The sequence below is a fragment of the Rhinopithecus roxellana genome, chromosome 4 (genome assembly GCF_007565055.1).
Source record: "Rhinopithecus roxellana isolate Shanxi Qingling chromosome 4, ASM756505v1, whole genome shotgun sequence".
In the NCBI taxonomy this organism is placed as follows: domain Eukaryota; kingdom Metazoa; phylum Chordata; class Mammalia; order Primates; family Cercopithecidae; genus Rhinopithecus; species Rhinopithecus roxellana.
Window position 1 is genome coordinate 99,849,424 of NC_044552.1, and position 27,357 is coordinate 99,876,780.

A 27,357-nucleotide genomic window follows, 5' to 3' on the forward strand; every position below is an offset into this window, starting at 1 on the left:
CTCTGAGGCCGCCGGATTTGAATCGGCGGCGTTGTTATTGACGCCATATTGGGGCCGGCGGCGGGTGGGAGAGTCCTACGGGGGAGGGGGAAGCGGTTGGACGTGTTCGCTTGCGGTCGTGCTGCCGCAGCCACCTCGCAATCTCTCTGCATCGATCGCCGCTCTCAATCTACTGACCGTACTCGGGCGTATTAGGAGCCGCGTTCCAGCCTCACGCCCCACGGTGCTGTTTTCGACTTCAGAAAGGATCTAGTCTCAGCACAGAAGCGCCTCAGGCGGGGCGCAAAGCTCGAGCGGACGGCGGGGGCGGCCGGAGCCTCTCCCGGGGGAGCCGCGCCTGAGGAGGCGGAAGAGCCCCCCTGACGCGACTGGCGTGTGCTTCTGCCCGCCACCGCCCCTCCCGCTCTCACCCGGGCCGTCCCTGGCCACTGCCCCTGCCGCGGAGGCGGCGGCGGCGGCGGCGGCTCTCTTTTCCACAGCCGGCGCTCTGCGACCCGCTTGGCTCTTGAGCCCGTCGGGTAGGCTCTCCTCGAGTTCCCGCTTCTTCCCCCTTTCCCTCGCCTTCTTCCTCTCGTCACCCCTCCCCGACCCCGCCCGAGCCCGGCGCCTCAGCTGCCCCCGGCCATGGCGTGCGGAGCCACTCTGAAAAGGACTCTGGATTTCGACCCGCTGTTGAGCCCGGCGTCCCCGAAGCGGAGGCGATGTGCGCCATTGTCGGCGCCCACCTCGGCCGCTGCCTCTCCGTTGTCGGCGGCCGCGGCCACTGCCGCCTCCTTCTCGGCTGCGGCCGCCTCGCCGCAGAAGTATCTCCGAATGGAGCCATCCCCCTTCGGCGACGTCTCCTCCCGCCTCACCACAGGTGGGACCCGGCCCCGCGGCCGCCGGGGTAGTCGAGAGAACAGGGGTCCTGGGGCGTGGGATGCGGCCCCTGGGGTGGGGGTACCGGACTGTGTGGTTCTCGTTCTTAGCAAAGTAGTAGGGCAGCCACATTTTTCATTAGGTCCTCGTAGCCCGAGGACCTAATAAGACACAATAGAAATGGGCTGATGTCAAGGGGGTAGTGTTTGGAGGTGGGTAGGGGCTTTGCCTTGTCGGTTTTGGGTAGAACAGGGACATCTTTTTCTTTGGGCCGAATGATTGGAATTGTTTCCATAGTCGCTGGAGACTCAGCGGAAATGATTAGAGAGGGCGATATTACTCGTAAATTTAGGCGAAAGGGTCACATTTCGCCCCAATCTCGATGTGTGCTTGTCGGAATCGATTGGTTGCAGCTATTAACTCTGGGACTGGGTGGTTTGAGGCGAGGCTACAGCCCCTCCTCCAGTTCAGACATGGCTGATTTTAGTATAGTGGGGGTGGGGGGTGGGGATGGATGTCACTGGGGCGAGATCTAGGCCTGTCATTAATCACCCACAAGAACGCCACTTTGGCTGAGTCAAGACCTGTTTCCTTAGCAGGGTCAACAACAAAGAAAACGCTCTTCCCGAGTACTGTAATATGATCATACTGTACGTCTAGACCTTGAGAAATCTTGAACTTTTAATAAGCATATTGCATTGAAAATTGGGGCTGAGGAGTTGTTTTTATTTGGAAATGCTTTATTTTTGCCCAACAAAGTATGTTGGGAGAAAACAGCCTAGCCTTGAGGATAATGAAGAAATCAACCCAGCATTCCAAGGGACTAAAGACTTTTGCTTTTCATCTTGAAACATTTCCTGAGAGAGACTATGGGGAATGTCTTTTGGCTGCTTTGTAGGGCATGTGTATGCCCAGTTTTTTCTGTACTTTGAAATCCTTGTGTGCCCCTGGCACAGTCCTAGGATAGGCTTTTGTGGATTGAAGTGTAAATGTTTCCTTTGTGTGTAGCATGCAAAGATTTCTGTGTGAGCCTTTAGTAATAATATCACCCTTTAAACAAAGCCTTTTCATAGCTTGATTTAAATGTCTCATTATCATTAGCTTAAAAAAGTGAAGTATATACCTCTAAGTTTGGTGACTTCCATTTGAAACTGACTTTAGTGTTTTTTTTTCTTTATGTCACATTTTGAAATATTTTCTAAATCCATGGAGTGACCCTCGAATATGCAAGCTACCATTTTTGCTATTAAATATTTGATCTAATTTAAGGACATACTATTTTAGAGTTGTAGTGAGTTGTCACGGAAATTCTCGGATAAATTTATTTAATGACCTTACTAACTGTCTTTTAATTAGATTGAAAAGGCATTTGTTGATTGTTAGGCTTTACTTTGGAAAAAAAAAAAAAAAAGGAAACAGCCAATGTCAAGAATGAGCTACTGGTGGTTGACATAGTGAAATGGTATCATTGGAAATTGAAATGGAATCTGTACTTAACTAATAAGGCCATTTCAAAATAAGGTCATTAAGTAGCTAACCAGCAATAAATTTCAGTCGAGGGAGTGAATTAATACAGTGCTAGGTTTGGGAATTAAAGTACTATATCTCAATGGGAAAATAATCTTGGGCATGTGTGTAAACCAGTGGGGGTTATAACATGTTCCACCGCTTTAAAGCACACTTACTCGGAAAGAACTGTGATGCTTTGTAAACTTGACTTTTCATTGGCATATCTGTAGCGTTGGTTAATACAATTGGCTCCACATTATCTCAAGTTTAAATTAATTGAAGTATCATAGTAAAACGACTGGAATTATTGGAACTGTTTAAGCCAGCTGATTCAGATTCACATTCACTTTCCAAAATACTGCTATTCTGTTCTTCAAGGTGTTTTTTTGACATCTACTTTGGAAGTTTGATTATATCCTGAAACCTAAAATCACATCCTAATTGATTCTGAGTCTGCTGAAAGTTATTCTAACTAATCTGAATATTATCTTAAAAAGTTGACTTGAGAAAACAAGTTGAAATCGAAGTTTTGACTTGCTAAAATTACATTTTTTAAACTGTAGTTTTGAATGACATTCTAAATGTAATTTAATTTGACTTTGTGTTTATATGGCCAATTTGGGGTATGGTCCTGTATGTTTTTTGTAATGCCATAATGGGAGCTGCAGTGTTGTGCAGGTATCAAAGAGCTTCCCCGTTTTCATGTTACTAAACTTGGAAATAATTTTCTCATGCACCTGATTTTTAGCTTCCTATTTTAACACCGATTATTCTTAAACTTTATGGGAGTAAATACCCATCTGTCATTAACTAAAATGAAGAGTTAGGATTGGAAGTAGACAGTGGCTTACCAAATTGAGATTGGCGAACTTTCGGGAACTCTGTTTTCCTTTCACATCTGTGAGTTCAAATATAATACAAATAATGTAGAATTAGAGTACTAAAGTGAATTTTTTTCAGAGCATGTATGCAATTTATTTTATCATTGTTCTCCTCTGGATATTTTCAGTTTCTGATGGCATAGCTGAAGTCATGTTGTGGCTTTATTAGTTTCAGGAACTTGGATGTCTGTTTTAAACCTTAGCTATCATTTTAGTCATCCCAGGAAGTTTGACTTGACTATTCTTATTTAAATATTTTTCAAACTGTTGCAACTTAATGCTAGGAAAAAGGGAGGACTAGCTGAGCTGAAGGAAGTTAAGATTGCTTTCTTAACCGCAAGGCTTAGAGCCTTTATTATGCTAATTGGCATTATGAATTTTTTAGGGGCTCCTTAACACACAGATATCCCAAACCTGTTTTTTAGGATGCTCAAGTGTTACTACTTCAGAAATGCTGTCCAGGGTCTAGGGGTGGTTGACAAAGTACAGCCATATTTTTGTGTAGCCTGAGAGCTAAGAATGTTCTTTACATTTTTTAAATGGTTGGAAAAGAATCAAAAGAATTATTTTGTGACACGTGAGAATTATGTGAAATTCAAATTTCAGTGTCCATAAATAAAATTTTATTGGAACACAGCTGTGCTCATTCTTTTTTTTTTTTTTTTAAAGTGTTCATTGCAGGTGACGATGGCAGAGTTGAATAGTTGTCACAGAGAGTGTATTGCCCCCAAAACTCCATATTTGCTCTCTAGTGTTTACAGAAAAAGTTTGCTTACCCTCGTGTGGGGTGTCAGCAGTGAGGTTTATAATACCCCTGGGTATGGGAAAGGAAAAGTGATCAGTGGAAGTAAAGGGAGGGGGGAGTAGAGGCATCGAATATCGTTGGGGAAAGGAATACCTCTAGTAGCTGCATCAATACTTATCCTGGTAAGTTAGTTGAAAACCAAAATATGCTTTACAATTGGTTTTTGAAACATCTGGTAATACTACCATTTAGCCAAAAGATTGTCATGACATTCCCAAGAAAGAATAAAACCAAAATATTGCAACATTGTAAGAGACCATCAATCAAATCCAACACATTGTTTTCATTATTATGTAGTGAATGAATGGTCTGAAGATACCCTTCTGTGAATGTTAATGTATTTGTGAGTTTGTTAGGCACATTAATTCACATTGTTTATGGCTTGGTACCATTACTCTAGTCTGCCTTAGGAATTGAATTCTGTGAAGAGTTAAGTTCCTTTGTAAGAACTCATTGTGCTTGCTGGAAACTTGCCATTAAAAATGGAAACTACAGCTTGTGAATGGAGAAGGGTTTACAAGAACATAGATTGTTCACCAGACATTGATGCATGCCTGCAAACGGAGACACCAGCTGGCTTAAATGAAATATAAATGGTTCTAGGCAAACAAATGAGACGTCTGTTGGAGGAGGCAGCATCTCACTTCAGATGTCATTTATATTGAGCCAGAAGTATTTTTTAATATTTTGTGGTTATTTAGACAGCTGTTAAGTTGCTCCTAGTTTCTCACTGGATTTGGCGAATAAATGTTTTTAATGGTCTTTGTACTTTGAATCTTAAACCTGATATTCTATTTAGGACTGTATGTAGCTGCAGTTACTGCGTATTTTTATGACTTATGCATTTAAGAATCCTGTAAGTTTATGGCCATTAAAAACTGCAGTTGTATTCTGATACCGAGATTTTTTTTCTTTTTTTGAGACAAAGTTGTACCCAGGCTGGAGTGCAGTAGCGTGATCTCAGGTCATTGCAACCTCCATCTCCTGGGTTCAAGCGATTCTTGCGCCTCAGCCTCTGGAGCAGCTGGGATTACAGGCGTGTGCCACCACACCTGGCTGATTTGTGTGTGTGTGTGTGTATTTTTAGTAGAGACGGAGTTTCACCATGTTGGCAGGGCTGGTCTTGAGCTCCTGACCTCAGGTGGTCCCACTGCCTTAGCCTCACAAAGTGCTGGGATTATAGGTGTGAGCCTCTGTCCCCGGCTTTTTTTTGTTTGTTTGTTTTGAGATGGAGTCTCACTCTGTCGCCTAGGCTGGAGTGCAGTGGCGCAATCTCGGCTCACTGCAACCTCTGTCTCCTGGTTTGAAGTGATTCTCCTGCCTCAGCCTCCTAAGTAGCTGGGCTTACAGGCGCCCGCCACCACACCTAGCTAATTTTTGTATTTTTGGTAGAGATGGAGTTTCACCATTTTGGTCAGGCTGGTCTTGGACTCCTGGCCTCATGATCCACCCACCTCAGCCTCCCAAAGTGTTGGGATTACAGGTGTGAGCCACCGCTCCCGGCTTTTTTTTTTTTGAGACAAGTCTCGCTCTGTCGCCCAGGCTGCAGTGCAGTGGTGCAATCTCTACTCACTGCAAGCTCGGCCTCCCAGGTTCACACCATTCCCCTGCCTTAGCCTCCCAAATAGCTGGGACTACAGGCGTCTGCCACCACGCCTGGCTAATATTTTGTATTTTTAGTAGAGACAGGGTGTTACCGTATTAGCCAGGATGGTCTCCTGGCGTCGTGATCCACCTGCCTCAGCCTCCCAAAGTGCTGGGATTACAGTTGTGAGCCACCGTGCCCGGCCCCTGGCTTTTTTATTAAGGTAGAAAAATAAAGCCTAACTTGAGCACAGCAACACATAGGCTAAACATGGCTAGATTAGAGGTTAGCCCCTCTTTAGGTGTGGAAGGTACTAGCCACTGTGGTTGCCATGGAGACATAACCTGAGATGTAAAGGAGAATAAATTTCTTCAGTTTTTTAATGGTTTTATAGGAAAAAGAATGTAGTACATATTAATCAGGTCTTTGTTTTGTTTTTTTTGAGACAGAGTCTTGCTTTGTCACCTAGGCTGGAGTGTAATGGCACAATCTCGGCTCACTGCAATCTCTGCCTCCTGGGCTCAAATGATCCTCCTGCCCCAGCCTCTCAAGTACCTGGGGCTACAGGCATGTGCCACCATGCCGAGCTAATTTTTGTATTTTTTTTGGAGAGATGGGATTTCACCATGTTGCCCAGGCTGGTTTCAAACTCCTGCGGCTCAAGCAGTCTGCCTGCTTCGGCCTCCCAAAGTGCTGGGATTACAGATTTGAGCTGCTGTGCCTGGCAGGTTTTTTCTGCTAAGTATTTTGATAGACCTAGAAAGACAGTGATAGAAAGCTTTCGTTTTGAAAGATTGAGAGTAAAAGCTTCAGTGGAAGTGCCCAGTTGTATCGTTCCTATTTGAAAAGAGATTTTTTTTCTTTATTAAAGAAGAATGTGGAGTAATAGCATGGGTTAAGTTTGGGCCTCTTGAATAGTTGGTTCATGAAACTAGATAATGTTATTGGGAGTGGGAGTAGGTATTTTCAAGTACCTATCAGTGAATTAGTTAACCAGCAATTTGTAGTCCCTGTAGTCCTTGTGTGAACCCTATGCTGTTCACTGTTGATTCACAGAATGTTCTTTACATATGTGAAATTGCAGGGAATTTCTTGCCTTTGAGAGAACTACCTGCTTTTAAAAAGGTATGAGAGAAAATGCTTAAGCCTATACAAACCAATCGGGCATCTGAAGTTGCTAAAGAAGTCTTCACAAATGGATTTAGTTCAAAGAGATTCATCTTTAATTTTATTGCTGACTATAGGATTGTGAAACTCGGCTTACCTCCAGTGTTTCTTAGCTTTCTAAACACACCTGAGAGATACACTGTCTCAGCAGCAGTCTCGCTGTAACCATGACTGTTAACAGGAATATCTCCTGAATTTTGGGGGCTGGGATGAGTCATGGGACTTGAATATGGTGGTTTGAAAATAGCCCGCAAGATTCTTATCTGCCATACCTTCCCTTTTAATGTCACAAGTAGTTTTAAAATACTAAATTTATTTGTTGAATTAAGTCTTGACATTTCCCAAGGTTCTTAGAGTTGCTATGGTTGAAAAGAAATGTAATTTCAGTTTTACCCTGTAATTCTGTACCAAATTTTCTTTTTAGACTGTTCTATGACATTGTCATAATGTGTAACATTTTTTGACAAAAAATGTGACTCAAACGAGTCGTAATAAATACTGCAATTAGTTTAAGACTTTGAATAATACTTTTCTGAGGCACTTTAAGTATACTCAGTATTCATTTTTCTGGATAATGATGAGAAACATGGATTACGTGAATTACAATATTTTAAGTAGCCCCATGTGTAAGAATTTCTCTATTATCAGATATTTGCTCATCGGAAGAAACATTTCAAAAGGTTTTACAGGATTTTTAGAAGAGAATACTTCTTAATACAAAGTTCTGATTTATTTCTAAAGAAATTTATTTGTTATAACAAGTTTCTCACATGAGATGATATTGTAGCCATATTAAGCAGGGAATCCTTGCAGGTAATTTAAAATTCTAGTGGATGTTAGTTTGTCAGCTTTGATATTTATTTTGGGCCTATTGATCAGAATTTTACAGTATAACATATTTTGTAATATTTCTTGTGATCAGGATTTTACAGTATAACAGTTTTTGTAATGTTTCTTACATTTCTTACATGTAGGCTTTGTTGGGTGGTGAACTTTCTAGCACTAAGAAAGCAGCTCGTAACAATATACTTTTAGTTTGTCTTGGGGTGTAGCTTTTTTTCCCTTTAGTTTTTATCTGTCACAAGTGTCATAAGCAGATCATCTTGAGATGTACTAGTGGATATTCTGATTTTATTAACATTGTTATCTTTCCATAAATACAACTTCTGGATTTGACTTTTTAGGTCCTTTGATGTACCTGGATTTTCTTAACATTATTAAAACATTTAAATTATTCTTCTAGAAGTCACTTGTTCAAACCCTTATGGGCCTCATTTGAGTTCCAGATACTGCACTGGCTAGGCAAAGAGTAAGAGTCTCTCTTGAGAGACTGATGATAGAGTGGCCACTGTTGATACTTTATTAGCTAGCACTTTATCAGTATACCTATTTTCATTTCTTATTAACATTTTTCCATATTAATGTTCATTTCCCCTTTGATAGCCTAAGTATTAAAATTGGTTTACTGATTAAATCACTTCTGAAAAAGTTTTTTTCCTAAAAGTATTAAGGCTTGTTTACTAAGTTTCTGAAATTGTGTCAGTATATGATGCGTATTTTCACTTTGGTTAGCATTCATTTTCATTTCTGTTAATGTTAATTCTTATAAAACTCCCTCAAAAAAATCGAACTAGACGGAATGGTTGGAGAGAGGGACTTGGATTTTTCTTTTGTTTCTTTTTGTTGAACTGATTAGCAAATGAAGAGTAGAATGTACAGTGAAGTTTGAAGAAAGCCAATTTTTCAAACATGACTGTCCCTCTGAACTGTGCCTTTTAATTAGGAAAGGAGATTGCCTTGTTCCTCCCACTAAAATATGATTAGAAGAACTTCTCTAAGTGGTATACTTGATTTAAAGTATAGAAGATTTTAGTTGCTGTGATAGAGAGGGGGACTTGATGCTGTCTGTGACAATCTTTCATAGCCCAGGGTAAAATAGTGCATTATCAGAGCCTGGCATTGTAATCAGTTGAACATGTGTGGAAATACTGACCTATCAACTTGGAATAATTCTTCACTTTTTTTTTTTTTTTTTTTTTGAGACGGAGTCCCGCTCTGTCACCCAGGCTGGAGGGCAGTGGCACGATCTCGGCGCACTGCAACCTCCACCTCCTGGGTTCAAGCGATTCTCCTGCCTTAGCCTCCTGAGTAGCTGGGATTACAGATGCGTGCTGCCACGCCTGTGTAATTGTATTTTTAGTAGAGATGGGGTTTCACCATGTTGGTTAGGCTGACGTCGAACTCCTAACCTCGTGATCCGCCCACCTGGGCCTTCCAAAGTGCTCTGCGCCTGGCCATTTCTTAACTTTTAAAACACCAGTAAAACATTCTGGTTAGATACAAATGCCTGTCCTAAGAGGAGGCATTTTAGACTCTTTAAGCATCCCTTATATACATTTCCGGATGTAACATGAAGAGGTGTTACGGTTTTTTTTATAGCTAGTGATCGCTGTTTCAGGAGTCTCATTGGCTCACTACAGTCTGCCTCCTGGGTTGAAGCAATCCTCCTGCCTTAGCCTTCTGAGTAGCTGGGATTACAGGCATGCGCCACCACGCCCGGCTAATTTTTGTGTTTTTAGTAGAGATGGGGTTTTGCTATGTTGGCCAAGCTGGTCTTGAACTCCTGACCTCAGGTGATCTGCCCGCCTCTGTCTCCCAAAGTGCTGGGATTACAGGCGTGAGCCACCACGCCCAGCCCATTGTGATTTATTTTAACGTTAGATGCTAATAGAATTTTGACTAAGTGTAGTAATATACTACTGGATAGGGTAGTAGATGTTAAGAACTTGGGCCCTGAGGTCAAACCTGGCTCTGCCATGTTCAAGCCGTGTGACGTTTCAGAAGACACTGAAGCAGAGCCTCATTTTTCTCATCTCAGGAAATGTGCACATGATGATAGTAGCATCTGCCTCTTAGGGTTGTTGTGAGAATTACGAGCATTTACTGGCCAAGTGATGGAAACGGTCTCAAGAAGGCAACCTCAAATGGGACTTTTACTGACCAGCAATTTTGCCTTTCATTGAATAAGCCTGACATCTGCAAAAGAAGAGTTGCCATCAGATCACAGTTTTTTCATTGTTTTTAGTACCAGCACTACTGACATTTGAGCCTGTCCTGTTTTAGTATCATCGAGGATTAAATAATTATGAAAGCACTGTATACAGTGAGGGAAATATTCCACTTTTCTCCAAAGTAACCTTATCCTCTTGATTATTCCCTTTTTCTTCTCTCAATTGGATCTTTGCTTTTGGCTTTATGTATTCCCAAGCCTTTCATGAGAAAGTAAAAGAACAAAACATACTCAAATTCCTCCAGCTATCTTCTAGATCTCTTCCACTTCAAAATCAAATTCAAAGAGCTTTCAAATAGTCTGTTTGCTTCCATTTCTTCAGTTCTCAATTCCTGACATGCCTCAAGCAGCTCCTGTGAGGTCATCAGTGACTTCCATGACACTCAATCAGTCCTCCTCTTATTTGACCTTTCTTTCAGCATTCTTCCTGCTGGCACACTACTTTCTTTTTGAAATGCTTTTTTTTCTTCTTTGACTATAATTTCCCTCTACTCCCTAGCTGTTCTTTTTGTCTTTACCTGGGCGTTAAACCTCGTAGTTTTTTAGTTCTAGCTCTAGCTCCATGCTTATCTCACTTAATAGCTCCCTAAGCAGTCACATGCCTGCTTCTGACTTCAGTTTCCATTTACAGATATATCTGTATTTAATTTGTATCTTCAGTTCGTTCAGACAGTTCCTCTTTAGTTCTAGCCATGGGAAATTAGGACTTTTTTTTTTTTTTTTTGAGATGGGGTTTTGCCCTGTTGCCGAGGCTGGAGTGCAGTGGTGTGATCTCAGCTCACTGCAACCTCTGCCTCCTGGGTTCAAGCAGTTCTCCTGCCTCAGCCACCCAAGTAGCTGGGGTTACAGATGTATATCACCATGCCTGGCTAATTTTTGCATTTTTAGTAGAGACAGTTTCACCATGTTGGCCAGGCTGGTCTCGAACTCCTAGCCTCAAGTGATCCGCCCACCTTGGTCTCCAAGGTGCTGGGATTACAGGTGTGAGCCACCATGCCCAGCCTAATTTGGACCTTTTTATCGTCAGATCTTGTTAGCGCCTTCCCTCTACCACTAGAAGTCAGAATTTTTGTGAAATCCATTGACTTTTAAATGTTCACAACTAATTTATAAAATACATGGGATAAATAAGAGATGTATGTGGACTTCTAATCAGTGCCTTATGGTGTGAGAGGTGGTCTTTTTGTTGTTGAAACCGTCTCACTCTGTTGCCCAGGCTGGAGTGCAGTGGTATGGTCTTGGCTCACTGCAGCCTCCATCTCTTGGGTTCAAGTGATTCTCCTGCCTCAGCCTCCCTAGTAGCTGGGGTTACAGGTGCCCGCCATTATGCCTGGCTAACTTTTGTATTTTTAGTAGAGATGAGGTTTCACCATGTTGGCCAGACTGGTCTCGAACTCCTGACCTCAAGCCATCCGCCCAGCTTGGCCTCCCAAAGTGCTGGGATTACTGGCGTGAGCGACTGTGCCTGGCCTGAGAGGGGGTCTTAATTCCTCTTTTAAAAAGCGGTCATGTTGGTAAAGTAAATGAATTGTTTCATGATCTGTCACATAATGATGAATATGAATTTCCTTTTTTAAAGTGTATTAGGAGAGATGGAGTAATCATTGTATATAGGTTAATGTCATGTAATGAGTTTTCCTAAGTAGGTCCAATCAAGTTAAATTAATTTGCAGAATATTTTCCTCCTAGGGGAGGGATATGTCTAACTTAGAATTACACTTGGAATTACACTTGGTCTCAGCCAAAAGGCTGAGAAGCAATGAACTTACAACTATAAAAACCATTCAGGTGAGGGTGGCAAAATGATTTTAAGTTAGCTTAGATATTTTCGTACTTATAATAACCGGGCTGCTAACGTCTTCCTTTCCTTCCTCTCCACTCCCTAGTATGTCCAATAGTAAACCAACCACTTTTTAAAAAATATTCAATTAAAGGTTTTTTGTTTGTTTGTTTTTCGGTTTTTTTTTGAGACGGAGTTTCGCTGTTGTTGCCCAGGCTGGAGTTCAATGGTGTGATTTCAGCTCACTGAAACCTCTGCCTCCAGAGCTCAAGCGATTCTCCTGCCTCAGCCTCCCAAGTAACTGGAATTATAGGTGCCCGCCACCATGCTGAGCTAATTTTTTTGTGTTTTTCGTAGAGACAGTTTCACCAGGTTGGCCAGGCTAGTCTTGAACTCCTGACCTCAGGTGATCCACCCACCTCAGCCTCCCAAAGTGCTGGGATTACAGGCGTGAGCCACCGCCCTTGGCCAAGGGAGTTGTTATTTTAAGCAGGGGCTAGAAACTTTAAATACTCATAGTTCCAGAGATATAAATGATTTAAAGTAAACTAGGAGGGAACTAGTGAATTCCAGTCCTGACCAGCAGCATCACCTCATAAGGAATGTAGAATCTTAAGCTCCACCCTGCAGGGTCTACATTTTAACAAGATCCAGAGGTAATCTGTGTGTGCATTAAAATTGTAGAAGCACTTGAGAACTTAGGCCCAAAAGGTAGCAGTCACTTTGAATCTTCAGCTGAGTTTTGCCATGTTACCTCGTTTTCTAAGAGTTGTCAGAAGTCTGACTTTATATGTAAAACCACCCAGTTTTTAAATGGCTACAATTTAATGTGTTTTAAAAAAATCATGTCCGTGGGGCTGAGTTTGGCCTGTTAGTCATCAGTTTTGCAAATCCTGGTTCCAGGTACGCCCTTTTTGTTTGTTTTGAGACCAAGTCTCGCTCTGTTGCCCAGGCTGGAGTGCATTGGCACTATCTTGGCTCACTGCAGCCTCCGCCTCCCAGGTTTAAGTGATTGGGATTACAGGCGTGCACCACCTTGCCCGGCTAATTTTTTTGTATTTTTAGTAGAGACGGGGTTTCGCCATATTGGCCAGGCAGGTCTCAAACTCTTGACCTCAGGTGATCCACCCTCCTCGGCTTCCCAAAGTGCTGGGATTATAGACATGAGCCACTGTGCCTGGCCCAGGTATGCTAATGTTTTTTTGGGGTGCCTGAACAAGTTGTTTTAGGAAATGGGTTTGTTCTTCAGCTTGATTGTGCCGTACTGGAGTCCTCAAAGAGTCTGCTTTCTCAGTCTGTGCAAGCTGGTTTAGGTTCTACATTTATACTTACATAATATTTAACTGTATAAAAGGCATTCATTTATCTTCCCTATGGGAGGAGGAACAACTATAATCACTACAAGGTCAAATTCTTTCATTTCACTGGTACTGTGTAGCCAGTGCTACTTATTTGAAGTAAATTTCTCAATTGGTTAAAACCCTGCAGGTAAGTACCATTGCCCTTGTGCCTGTGGTTAATTGGAATAAGAGCTGAATCTTTTGCTTTGGAACCAAATGTTTCTGTAGCATGCACATTTTGGGTTTTGGATTTGGGGCAGTTCAATTTCCACTTCTCCATTTATTGCCCTTTTTTTTTGAGATGGAGTTTTGTTCTTGTTGCCCAGGCTGGCGTGCAATGGCTTAATCTCGGCTCACTGCAACCTCCACCTTCCCCTGGGTTCAGGTGATTCTCCTACCTCAGCCTCCCGTGTAGCTAGGATTATAGGCACGTGCCACCACACTTGGCTAATTTTTTTTTTTTTTTTTGTATTTTTAGTAAAGATGAGGTTTCTCCATGTTGGTCCGGCTGATCTTGAACTCTCTACCTCAGGTGATCTGCCTGTCTCGGCCTCCCAAAGTGCTGGGATCACAGGCGTGAGCCACCGTGCCCGGCATTTATTTATTTATTTATTTTTTAAAGACAGGTCTTGCCGGGCACGGTGGATCACACCTGTATTCCCAGCACTTTGGGAGGCTGAGGTGGGTGGATCACCTGAGGTCAGGAGTTCAAGATGAGCCTGGCCAACCTGGTGAAACTCTATCTCTACTAAAAATACAAAAATTAGCTGGGCTTGGTGGCAGGCGCCTGTAATCCCAGCTTCTCTAGAGTCTGAGGCAGGAGAATCGCTTGAACCTGGCAGGGGGAGCTTGCAGTGAGCTGAGATCACACTATTGCACTCCAGCCTGGGCGACAGAGCGAGACTCATCTCAAAAAAAAAAAAAAAAAAACTCAAGGTCTCACTCTCGCCCAGGTTGGAGTGCAGTGGCGCCATTGTAGCTCACTGTAGCCTGGAACTCCTGGATCAAACTATCTTTCTGCCTCATTTTGCCAGTAGCTGGGGACTACAGGGGCAAGCCACCACACCTTGCTAATTTTATTTTTTATGTTTTGTAGAGATAAGAGTTTTCGCTTTGTTGCTCAGGCTGGTCTCAAACTCCGGGCCTCAAGTGATCCTCCTGCCTCAGCCTTGCATGAGCCACTGCATGCGGCCATGCTTTCTTTGTTATATTTTGGTAGCTTGTAAGTTATTTGAGAAAATACTTAAAAGTAGTTAAGAGCTACATAACAATAGCAACAAGGTTAATGTATCCCCTTAGTGTAAATATAAGCTGGAGATGTAAAACTTAACATTTACCTGCAGTGTTTTAACAAATTGAGTCGTTTCTTTCAAATAAGTAATCATTGGCTATATGTACCAGTGAAATAATAGTATTTTAAAGTGAATTTAAAATGGCATCAGCTCATTCTTTATAGTTAAATAGCTCTTGGTTGGATAAGAATATTGTCCTTAAGATTCCATCAAGGAGAACATAAGAACTGTTTTAGTTTCTGAAGAGATGATCCTGGGAAAATAGCCAATTAATAAAGATGGGTCTCCATAGCAACTCCAAGTTGTGTTTTGTTTTGTTTGAAAATGGAATTTCGCTCTTGTTGCCCAGGCTGGATGGAGTGCAATGGCGCAATCTCAGCTCGCCGCAACCTCCACCTCTCGGGTTCAAGCGATTCTCCTGCCTCAGCCTCCCGAATAGCTGAGATTACAGGCATGTGCCACCATACCCAGCTAATTTTGCATTTTTAGTAGAGATGGGGGTTTCTCCATGTTAGTCAGGCTGGTCTCGAACTCCCAACCTCAGGTGATCCACCCACCTCAGCCGTCCAAAGTGCTGGGATTACAGGCATGAGCCACTGTGCCCCGCCCAAGTTGTGCATTTTAATTTAGAAAGTAATCATGACAGTATCTAGTGTGTAGTTCAGAACTGTACATTGCTCTGTTATTTTGGAACAGTGTCTTAGTTTTAAGTCTTAATGGCTACTGCAAGTTTTCTTTACTTAATTATGTACAGGTTTTCATATCATTTGTGTTCCTGACTACAACTGGCAGACTTTCTATATATATATATATATATATATATATATATATTTTTTTTTTTTTTTTTTTTTTTTTTTTTTTTTTGAGACTGAGTCTTGCTCTGTCGCCTGGCTGGAGTGCAGTGGTGCGATCTTGTTTCCCTGCAACCTCCGCCTCTCGTGTTCAAGCAATTCTGCTTCAGCCTCTCAAGTAGCTGGGATTGCAGGTGCCCACCACCATGCCCGGCTAATGTTTGTACTTTTAGTAGAGACAGGGTTTCATCATGTTGGCCAGGCTGATCTCGAACTCCTGACCTCAGGTGATCTGCCTGCCTTGGCCTTCCAAAGTGCTGGGATTACAGGCATTAACTACCGCACCCAGCCCCAAGATTTCTTTTTTAACCTCATTGTTTGCATTGTCTGTCTAGGTCCACTTTCATTTTGTTTTCCAAAGATATTCCATGGAGAAATAAATGGTATTGATCTATAAAATGATCCAGAGGGACCCCATACACCTAAACTTAAAACTGTTAGCGAAACCTTAATGTTTGATCTAGTAATGGTGTCTGGAGGAAAATAGTAAAGCTTTATGGGTGTGGAGCAAAAGTTTCTAGTTTCACATGTCAGATTTTTAGAACTTAAATTTATGGACCCTAGAAAGATACTTTGACAGCCCACCCTTCCTTTGTGGTTCTCCTTAAAGTTATTTTTAGTTGCTTCCATGTTCTTTGCTCAGTCTAACCTTGATGCTGTTTGTCCTGCCCCCATCAATTCCATTATGCTTTTTATCCCGTAACTACTTTCTCCTGTTTATATTGTTGACCTTATTCATGGTGCCCAGCATTTCCTAAGTAATCAGTGGCAACTAGAAAGAGGCCTTTTATTTCCACGTTTACAATATTTACTTATTTATTTTTTTGAGACAGTTTTCTTTCTTGTTGCCCAGGCTGCAGTGCAATGGCATGATCTCAGCTCACTGCAACCTCTGCCTCCTGGGTTCAAGCAATTCACCTGCCTCTGCCTCCCAAGTAGCTGGGATTACAGGCACCCGCTACTGCACCCAGCTAATTTTTGTATTTTTAGTAGTGATGGGGTTTCACTGTGTTGGCCAGGCTGGTCTCAAACTCCTGACCTGAAGTGATCCTCCTCTGCCTTGGCCTCCCAAAGTGCTGGGATTAAAGGTGTGAGCCACTGCTTTCGGCCTCCTAATTTGTTTTTAAAAATATTCCAAAGAAATAAGTGCTGACTTGTTGATACCACCTAATTAGCAATTTTAGTGACATGTACTAGTTTTGAGAATGAAAATGCTGTGAGTCATAGAACTCGCTAATAATGACTTCCACTTAGCAGTATTTTATGGTAAAAGAGGTAGTTTTTAGGATTTAGTAAAAGAATATACAGCCATTTGTGTGCTGTAGGTTGTCTTGAAAATAACTACATATTTTGCTCTAAATGGTTGCTGCAAATTCAGTCTATGCCTCATAAGCCAAATAGGAAGGCATATGATTAAAACTGGAATATGCAACTGATAATACAAGTGAAGCTTGGACTTTTTTCTTTAATGAACTTTAAATTGTGTTGGCAAGACAATGTCAGATATTACATGTACCTTGGATAAAATGTTAACTTGCTGGTTTGATAAGAGATGGTCAGATCTAAGTAGCTTAGGACTAAGTAAACAAGTACTTGACTGATACATGGAAGGCCTTTATCTACCTGGTGTGAAAGCAGCTCAGGTCAGCCAAGTATCTAGATTGAGCTTAGCAATGTGGTGGTTGTAGAATATTGAATCTGAGGAAGTTTCTTGAGTTCATCAGCTTCAAGACGGTTTATATCCCTGGACTGAAATAAATTGAGCTTGAGGCTTGCCATTGCAGTTAGCTGTTTGCTACTTGTGCGGTTGAGATCTTGGCCAAGTTAAATTGGACCCTTCACTGCATAACATTGTTGATCACATGTTACCAGTATTAGAGCATTTGAGGGCACCAGTGTGGCTTAGATGACATAGTTGCATCATATTTGATGTAAAAAGCATGCAGTCAATAGCTTTAAAAATTCTTCAGCTCTTTAGCTGACAGTATCAAGTGTTGGCAAGGATGTGGAACAGCTGGAGCTGTAATACTTTTATGGTAGGAATGCAAAATGACAAAATCACTCTGGAAAATGGTTTCGCGATTTTATTTTGTAAGAACAAAATAAACCCTTCATTTGCCATATGATTAGGCAGCCTATTTCCCACTCCTAGGTATTTATCCAAGAGAAATGAAAACATGTCCGCCAAAGACTGGTACTTGAATATTCGTAATAGTCCCAAATTGGAAACAGTCTAAATGTCCATTAACAGGAGAAAGGATAGATGTGTGTGTATGTATACATACATACAATGGAATTCTCACCAGTGAAAAGGAATTTCTGACTCATGCAAAATATATGAATCTCAAAAGCATTTTGCTGAGTGAAAGTTCAGACATAAAAGTCTGTACTCTTTATGATTCCATTTATGTGAAATTCTAGAGAAGGCAAAACTATATAGTAATAGCAGATGAGCGTTGGTAGACTGTACTGGGGAACTGGTGATGGTGGTAGTGAATTAACTGCAGAGGAGCCCAAGAGAAGTTTTTGGAGTGATAAAAAGTTACTTATCATAGTTATGTTAGTTCCAAAACTGTATGTATGTACTTGTCAGAACTCAAATGAATTGTACATTTAAATTGGTTAATTTTGTCATTTGTAAATTACACCTTAAAATGTCAGTGATGTCTCTAAGTGTCTGATGGTACAGAGTTTTACAAAGATAAATTTTTAAAAGTTTTACTGTTTCTTAATTCTGGGTTAGCTTTCATTTGAGATTATCAAATGAACAAATTGAGGTGGTTGTTATACAAGCATTCTTTTGGTACATTTTAGTTGTGCTTTGGTTGGCTTGTGAAGCAGAAGGAACACTAAATCTGAGAACAGCTATGTGGTGATGAAAGAACGTATATAAGTCACACAAAAGATAAATATTAAGGTCAGTTTCTCTAAACTAGTACCTCCTAAAATCTCTGGTTATAAATAAATTTTATGATGTTTTGAATAGCACTTTTGATCAGGATAATGGTAGCTTTGGACAGAAAGTGATGAATGTGAGTGAAGCTTTCTTTCAGAGAGCAAAATATAAATGCTGGGTGCGGTGGCTCACACCTATAATCCTAGCACTTTGGGAGACTGAGGAAGGTGGATCACCTGAGGTCAGGAGTTCGAGACAGGCCTGACCAATGTGGTGAAACCCTATCTCTACCAAAAATAGAAAAATTAGTTGGGCGTGGTGGCTCACGCTTATAGTCCCAGCTACTCGGGAGGCTGATGCAGGCGAATTGCTTGAACCTGGGAGGCAGAGGTTGCAGTGAGCCGAGATCGCGCCACTGCGCTCCAGCCTGGATGACTGAGCGATACTCCGTCTCGAAAAGAAAAAAACGCTTTAGATTGCTGTTACTGAAAAGAGGTCTGTTATTTAAAAAATGAGGATATTTGTGTTTGTCCTGGTTGATACCAGATGTTACATTAGTTTTATTGGGTACCTCTGGTGAATATTAGGCAACCTATTTATATCAAGGTATGCTTACCATTCAGTAGACAACTCTTTCATGCCAACACCGATAATTTAATAATTTAACCACTGTCACTCAATTGGAATAACTTTGTTTTCAAATTACAAAGTAGTTAAAATAAATGCAAAAGGACTGAAAATGACCATAACCCGTATTAAACAAATGTTAACAAATGAAAAATGTTAAATACAGCTAAAGCACCCCAACATAACCATCCTGAAATTAATCATTATAGACCTGTTTATGTACACACGAATGTGTGATTTTGTACTTAAACCACACATTCATGTATATATAAACAGGTCTTTTTATACAACAAAATTTATGTAAATGGTATCTTTAACTGGATATGTCTTGCAACTTGTTTTCTGTTTAAATAATGAAACAGGCAGTATCTAAAATGTTTAAGGGAACTTATTTGTCCTCCCAGAGTCTCTCAAAAATTCTAAAAGTTCTCCTAGGGAAATAAAGTGAGAAAAGAGGTAAGTGACAAGATTTTGTAGATATGGTGGTTATCTACGAAAACCACCAGTATTACATTTTAAAAAGAATTACTGTATGTAAATCTTTAGCTTTCTTTTTTGTGTGTCATAGAGACAGGGTCCCTCTATGTTGCCCAGGCTGGTCCTCGACCTCCTGGCCTCTAGTGACCCTCCCACCTCGACCTCCCAAAGTGCCATGGTTACAGGTGTTAAGCCACCACACTTCACCAATATCTAACAGTTCTTAAATTAATGCATCATTGTGGAATTGAATGTTAAGGCTACACTTCACTCTGTCAGTCTTTTTATTGCCAGTTAATTGCTACCTAAACATTTCATTTTTGTTTAATCTTGCTTTGGATTTTGATTAGTAAACTTCTAGGGATGTAGTTTCACATTGATAACCTGTTAAATTGGGAGCTATGGAGTGTGGAGGTGTAGTGAGGAAGTCTGGATGGGGAGTGGAAACCCCCAGGTAGGGATTTTCTGGAGGGGCCAGATGGTAATTATTTTGAGTTAGAAATCTTTCTGAAATGAATCATACTGGCCTAAAAGATAGGCCAGATATAATTTTACTCATTCGTGTGATTGTGGTTCAAGATAATTGCACTGCGGTATAGTGGTTCTTATTTATTGAGGACTTGTCATGTACCAGTCACTTCACATGGTCTCTCCCTCACCTCACCCTCCAGCCCCAAGATTCAGAATGCTATAGTATTCTTAGGTTTTACTGAGCTTAAAATAATTGGCCATGGCCATTTAATGTATGATGACTTTTTTAGTTCCCATCTGTTTTGTCATTTTGTTGACCTACTGTCACTTCAGACTGTTGTGTGCTTGAATATACATAATCCCCCACGCCCCTTCTTATTTATGGGCTTGGAAAAGGCATAAAGGCATTAAAGGCAGTTGGAAAAGCCTATTAGTGTAATAGTTCTATGTGATGAATAAATGAGCTTTGAGTTTGGAACTCAAGAATCTGAGTAAAATAGGTGTTTGGGTTCAAAGACTCCTTGACCATTATTTTGATTGAAAAACTTTATTTTTGCTAGTCAGTGCTCAGCAAGAATATTGTTGAACAGCTGAATTCCAGTTGGTGTGTACGTGCTAAGTGAATGTCCTCATTTATGCTGAAATGAGTTCCTACCAGAATGTCAATTTTCTGGATATTATTTGAAAAGAATATTTTGGGTAGATTGGTCTACTAAATAATGTTGGAAAGCTAACCTCTTTTTTAATGTGAAAGTTTTTATCTTGCCAAATTTTAACTTTTTTTATTTTAGAACAAATTCTGTACAACATAAAACAAGAGTATAAACGAATGCAGAAGAGAAGACATTTAGAAACGAGTTTCCAACAGACAGATCCGTGTTGTACTTCTGATGCACAGCCACATGCATTTCTCCTCAGTGGACCAGCTTCACCAGGTAATAACATTTCTTTTCATTTACAAAGTTTATTATTTAGAGTGGGAAAAGTTTAATCCAAATTGTCTTTAGTCATTTAAGCTACTATATCTCCTCTGAGTTTTAAAAAAAAAATTTATACAAGTAATGCATGACATCTTAAAAATATGGTACAAAATAAGGAATTATCACCTGGATTCCCACTAACTAGAGACAACTACCTGTATAATAATATCCCCAAAGTGGACATCCTGTAAATACTATGATTTGTAGACTTTATTAAAAAAATTAACAATAGGCCAGGCACGGTGGCTCATGCCTGTAATCCCAGCACTTGGGGAGGCCGAGCGAGGTAGACAGGTCACTTGAGGTCAGGAGCTGAGACCAGCCTGGCCAACATGGTAAAACCCTGTCTCTACTGGAAACAGAAAAATTAGCCGGGCATGGTGGCATGTGCCTGTAGTCCCAGCCCCTTGGGAGGCTGAGGTATGAGAATCACTTGAACCTGGGAGGCAGAGGTTGCAGTGAGCTGAGATCGTGCTGCTGCACTCCAGCTTGGGCGACAGAGTGAGACTTTGTCTCAAAAAAAAAAAAATTAACAGAATACTATATGCTCCTTTGTTAGGTATAGATGTACCTTGTCATAACTGAACGCTTATTGATAATTCAACTTAGATGTTTTGCCAGTATAGTATTTTAAGAAATGTCCCTGTATACATACCCTCCCTTACACACTTGTCTTATTGGGATAGATTTCTAAAGGTGGATTATTATTATTATTTTTGATCCTGTATCTGTTTTTACCTACCCTTTGTTGGGGGGAGTGTTTGCAAATAACCTTCCTTTAAAAAAGAAAGGAATAAGGACTACTTGAAGCAAAGAGAAAGTTGAAGGTTTTGCTGAAAGAGAGCCATCAATAGTGGCTCTTACCTTTAGTAAAGTTCTCAGCAAAATAGCTTTTCTTGTGACAACAGTTGCCTTTGTTTAACGCTTTCTCTCCTCCCTCTAGCAAGGGTAGGAAAACCTGGCAGAATAAAAAAATTTCGACCAGGTGGGGTGGCTCATGCCTGTAATCCCAGCACTTTGGGAGGCCGAGGTGGGCGGATCATGAGGTCAGGAGATCTGGCTAACACAGTGAAACTTCATCACTCTAAAAAAACAAAAAATTAGCTGGGTGTGGTGGCAGGTGCCTGTAGTCCCGGCTACTGAGGTAGGAGAATGGCATGAACCTGGGAGGCAGAGCTTGCAGTGAGCAGAGATCGCACCATTGCACTCCGGCCTGGGCGACAGAGCGAGACTCCGTCTCAAAAAAAAGAAAAAAGAAAAAAAAAAAAATCAAAGACCATAATATAGTCAAATAAAATTAGATTAGGAAACATGAAATTGTTCAAAACTAAATACCGCCATGCCCATTGTGGGGGGCCAGTTATTAGTGGTTGAAACATAGTAAGAGGTGAGGGTTGGGTACTAGACTATATTAGCAGGAAACCAAGATCATTATTTCCTTACTCACTTAGAAGATCAGTTAACTGGCAGTCTTAAGTAACAAAGCTGGGAATGTGAAAAAATTAAGATAGCCTTGGGTAATTATGGAATAAAGCTGGTGTGCTTTGTTATTGTGATATGCGCAGTTCTAATAAGCATAGTTAACTAGCTTCTGCCATGCTGGTTATAAGCAGCATTAAGTTAAGAGAGTAATATTGGTGGTACCAGGGCAAATTCACAGAGCGAGATGAAGAAACAATTGGTAACAAATGAGTGGTGCACTAGAATGTGAAGAAAATACTTTTAGCAGTATTACAATAGATGTTATTACTACAAAATATTTTCTCTTTTATAAAAAAATACTAATAGGTATAAAAATGCTGAAGGAATATTCTTGCCAATTTACTAATGAAATTGACAACACTGATGTTGCAGCTGCTTTGGGATTCTTAGTGTGATGACAGTGTAGTTCTATGATATTATAGAGTTTTGAGCAAAGCATTATCAGCTCAATGCTGGAGCTTATTTTTCCATGCAAATTGTTGTTAACTGAATGGTAGTAGTCAATGTGTTCAAACACCGTTAGAATCATTTATGCTTCTCCAGCAAAGTAGATTCCAGAACGTCTTTTTTATTTTGTTTCATTTTGTTTTTGAGACAGGGTCTCACTCCGTTGCCCAGGCTGGAGTGCAGTGGTGAGATCTTGGCTCACTGCAACCTCTACCTCAGCCTACCCTGTAGCTAGGAACAGGCACATGCCACCACTCCCAGCCAATCTTTGTATTTTTACTAGAGACATGGTTTGCCATGTTGTGCAGGCTGGCCTTGAGCTCAAGGGTTCCACCTGCTTCAGCCTCCCAGAAAGTGCTGGGATTACAGGTATGAGCCACCATACCCAGCTAGATTCCAGAATGTTTTTTAATCTTTTTAAAAAAGGGTTCATGCTGTACCTTCTTTTTTTAAACATAAAGGTTTTATTGTGCCAACATGAAATTTTTTTTTTTTTTTTTGAGATGGAGTTTCCCTCTTGTTGCCTAGGCTGGAGTGCAACGGCATGATCTTGGCTCACCGTAACCTCCGCCTCCTGGGTTCAAGTGATTCTCCTGCCTCAGCCTCCCGAGTAGCTGGGATTACAGGCATCCGCCACCACGCCCAGCTAATTTTGTATTTTTAGTAGAGACGAAGTTTCTCCACGTTGGTCAGGCTGGTCTTGAATTTCTGACCTCAGGTGATCCGCCCGCCTCAGCCTCCCAAAGTGCTGGTATTACAGGCGTGAGCCACCATGCCCAGCCTGTTTTCTTTTTTAATAAAGGAAAACCCCTTTCTAAAGTTGTGAAATGATGGTAGAATAATTTACCAGTTCATTGTGTGTGGGCTGTTAAGATATTAATGGTATGGCTTTGAAGACTACTAAGTGTCTTTTTACTGGCATAATGATTTGTTATTCTGGGACTAAATAAAGTAAGTTTAGACCTGAGGTGTTCTTTATTCCTGGCGTAGGAAAGTTTAGTCACTAAAATACTTCATGGTATGGTATTTTCCAGAAAGGAGATAAGAAGTTTTGTAATGGGACCCATCATTGTAATGTTTTTGTCTTTTTTAAATTTAATTTTTAATTTTTTGTTTTCATTTTTTTGAGATGGAGTTTTGCCCTTTTTGCCCAGGCTGGAGTGCAGTGGCACGATCTCGGCTCACTGCAACCTCTGCCTCCTGGGTTCAAGCAATCCTCCTGCCTCAGCCTCCCCAGTAGCTGGGATTACAGGTGCCCGCCATCATGCCTGGCTGTTTTTTTTTGTATTTGTAGTAGAGACAGGGTTTCACCATGTTGGCCAGGCTGGTTTCAAACTCCTGACCTCAGGTGATCCGCCCGCCTCAGCCTCCCAAAGTGTTGGGATTACAGGCATGAGTACCACACCCAGCCTTTCTTATGTCTTAAAGTTTTTTCTACTCATCTTTAGACTTTTTTTTTTATCTTGATTACATCTTGCCGTGTTTTTCCAGCGTCACCGGCTGATGGAATTATTATTTTGGTTGTTTTAAGACTTGTGAAATGCTGTGCTTAAAATCTGATTTTAAAATGCTTTTATATCAAGATTGAAGAGATCCAAATGAAACTTCTTCATTTAGAAACTGCTTTCTATCATGGCTCTAAACCAGGTGCTATTTTTTGTCCTCATTGTACACAGGGTCTTCATCTGCAGCATCCTCACCATTAAAAAAAGAACAGCCCTTATTTACTCTACGGCAGGTTGGGATGATCTGTGAACGTTTGTTGAAAGAACGTGAAGAGAAAGTTCGAGAAGAATATGAAGAAATATTGAACACAAAACTTGCAGGTATGAGGTGTGTTTTATTAGAGTTTCCGAGGAACTCAGTTGTACAAAATGCATTATTTTCCACGTGTGCTTTAATTTCACTTTCTATACACTAGTGCAGTATATTCTCTGAGAACTAGAAAATTTCCGTTCAGGAAAGGAAATTAACCTTATGGCTCATGGCCCGCCTTGGTAACCTCAGGAAAAGAGTATTGGCTAGCCATGTAGATCAGCAGGAGTATTAGTATGTACCCTGTACTAAAAAAGGATGTTAGTTGTTTACCTCAATTTGGTTGTGGATTTTTTGACTTTATATTTTTCTTTTTTTTTTTTTTTTTTTTTTTTTTTTTTTTGAGACGGGGTCTCGCTCTGTCGCCCAGGCTGGAGTGCAGTGGCCGGATCTCAGCTCACTGCAAGCTCCGCCTTTCGGGTCCACGCCATTCTCCTGCCTCAGCCTCCCGAGTAGCTGGGACTACAGGCGCCGCCATCTCGCCCAGCTAATTTTTTGTATTTTTTAAGTGGAGACGGGGTTTCACCGTGTTAGCCAGGATGGTCTCGACCTCCTGACCTTGTGATCCGCCCGCCTCGGCCTCCCAAAGTGCTGGGATTACAGGCTTGAGCCACCGCGCCCGGCCGACTTTGTATTTTTCATAACTTTGCCATCAATCTAGACATTTAAAATATCTAATTGGCTGTCACTGTGTAAGTCATTTGAGTATCAAACTGCAGTCCTGTTTTAATTATCAGAAGAAATCAGGAAAATTTTATAATTTAAGTACAGTAAATAAAATTTATTATGTATGGTAACATAAATAGAATGTTTAGCCACAGATTTACTGTTTATATAGATAAGTAAGCTTTTTGATTCTTAAGGAATTAATGTAGAGGTGTTAATGTAGAGAAGAGAATTTGCTTAGATATATAACAGCTTTTTCTGTGATAACTTGATCAGGTTTTAGGTAGTTTTTTGTTGTTAGCTTTTGTCATCCTATTCTCATTGTAGTCAGTTGCCATTCATAGCCCACATACAATAACTTTCAGAGTAGAAGGGTAAAAACCTATTGAAAACTCTTTGTTTTTTTTTGGTTTTTTTTGAGATGGAGTCTCACTCTCACCCAGGCTGGAGTGCAGTGGCAGTGTTGGCCCACTGCCAGCTCCGCCTTCCAGGTTCACACCATTCTGCCTCAGCCTCCCGTGTAGCTGGGACTACAGGTACCCGCCACCACGCCCGGCTAATTTTTTTGTATTTTTAGTAAAGACAGGGTTTCACCGTGTTAGCCCGCCTCGGCCTCCCAAAGTGCTGGGATTACAGGCGTGAGCCACTGCGCCTGGCCAATGTTTTTTTTTTTTTTTTTTTTTTAAAAGATGGAGTCTCGCTCTGTCGCCCAGGCTGGAGTGCAATGGCACGATCTCGGCTCACTGCAACCTCTGCCTCCTGGGCTCAAGCGATTCTCCTGCCTTAGCCTCCCGAGCAGCTGGGACTACAGGTATGTGCCACCATGCCCAGCTAATTTTTTTTTTTTTTTTGTATTAGTAGAGACGGGGTTTCACCATGTTAGCCAGGATGGTCTCAATCTCTTGACCTTATGATTCGCCCACCTCGGCCTCCCAAAGTGCTGGGATTACAGGCGTGAGCCACTGAGTCCGGCCTTGTTTTTAATTGTTAGGAAATAATAAATCTTACCTATTCTTTATGTCAGGTCATGTGATCGGACTAAAACCTAGGTTTCTTGACGGACAAGCTCCATGCTGTTTTTATTTGATACACTATTAGTACTACCGAGGTTATGTAAGTGATTGTCAACTTAGAATTGTTTTACTATACATTTTGTATTTTCAGTTTATTTGGCTCTTAATATTAAGGCATTTTACAAATCATGTAATTGATATGTACCTTGATTTATAGAACAATATGATGCGTTTGTGAAGTTTACGCATGATCAAATAATGCGACGATATGGAGAACAGCCTGCTAGTTGTAAGTATTTCACCTTTGAAGTTATAAACTCAAAATAAGCCTATCTTTTAAGGAGAAGACATTATAATTATTTTCATACTCAAAAAGAGAATTTAACAAAATTACTGAGACTGTATGGAGGAAATAGGCAATATAACTTTGCAAGCCTTTTGGTTACTTAAATACATAGGGGCAATACTGGGAATCAAGGTCTAGTATTTGTTTGGATTTTGACCCGTATTTTGCATTAATTTTCCTTTTCTCACCCTTTAGATGTTTCATGAATCACGTATCCTGCATTTGTGGGCTGCCTTGTTCCTTGTTGAGTTGTTGCAAGAGGTCCCAATTATGACATGCAGCAATGCCAATACCCCTTCTGTGAATACAGGTTATTTCAAGCTTTCGTCAGTGGCAACCACTCTTAGGCAGCAGCAACTGGTTTTGGAAATTTCCCTGATGTCAGTACCACCTGGATGTGGACCTTTGCTACCTGTATTAATACCAGTGGCCTCATTTTGCTGTATCATTACAATTTGGCTTCTTATATTAATGTTTGAAAAGGATTAAAGCTGGTATTCTAGAACATGCCCTTCACTGGTTGTGTAAATAAAACTGTAGAATGACACTTCAGATGAAGTTAGTGTGATTTTAATTGTGCACTACAACCAAGCTGTAACCAGTTACTAATTTTAGAATGTAATCCCAGGACAATATTAAGCAAATAGCCTGCAGTGCTTCCTGTGAAATAGTGAAGGAGGAGGGCATTTCTGTATTCCAGGACTTTTTGGGGTTTCAGAATGGGTTTATATGATTTTTTTTTTTTTTGGTAGTTTTATTTATTCTATCAGTCTTTTTAACAAATGTTTATTGCTGCATTTTTTTTTTCCAGTGTATCATTGTTTTATTGCCCTTGTAGTACTGGAATTTAGTTGGAAGAATAAAACATTTACTTCTATTCTGCTTGTTTCTTAATGTACAGATGGGGGTAGTATTTGAATAAAGGCGGTGTTTTAAAACGTAAGCATTTTCCAGGAATCAATGAAGTTAATTTTCTAAGATTTTAGTGCTATTTCAAAA

At 40.8% G+C, this 27,357-nt stretch overlaps 1 protein-coding gene across 1 annotated transcript; it reads left to right on the plus strand.

Annotated features, from left to right (window-relative positions):
- Positions 1-19: 19 nt before the first annotated feature.
- On the plus strand, positions 20-27,301 carry AKIRIN2 (akirin 2). Its single transcript, XM_010387967.2, has 5 exons — positions 20-859; positions 20,401-20,544; positions 24,195-24,344; positions 26,230-26,301; positions 26,554-27,301. The coding sequence occupies exons 1-5, from the start codon at positions 625-627 to the stop codon at positions 26,562-26,564; spliced, it is 612 nt and encodes a 203-aa protein (XP_010386269.1). The 5' UTR covers positions 20-624; the 3' UTR covers positions 26,565-27,301.
- Positions 27,302-27,357: the final 56 nt, after the last annotated feature.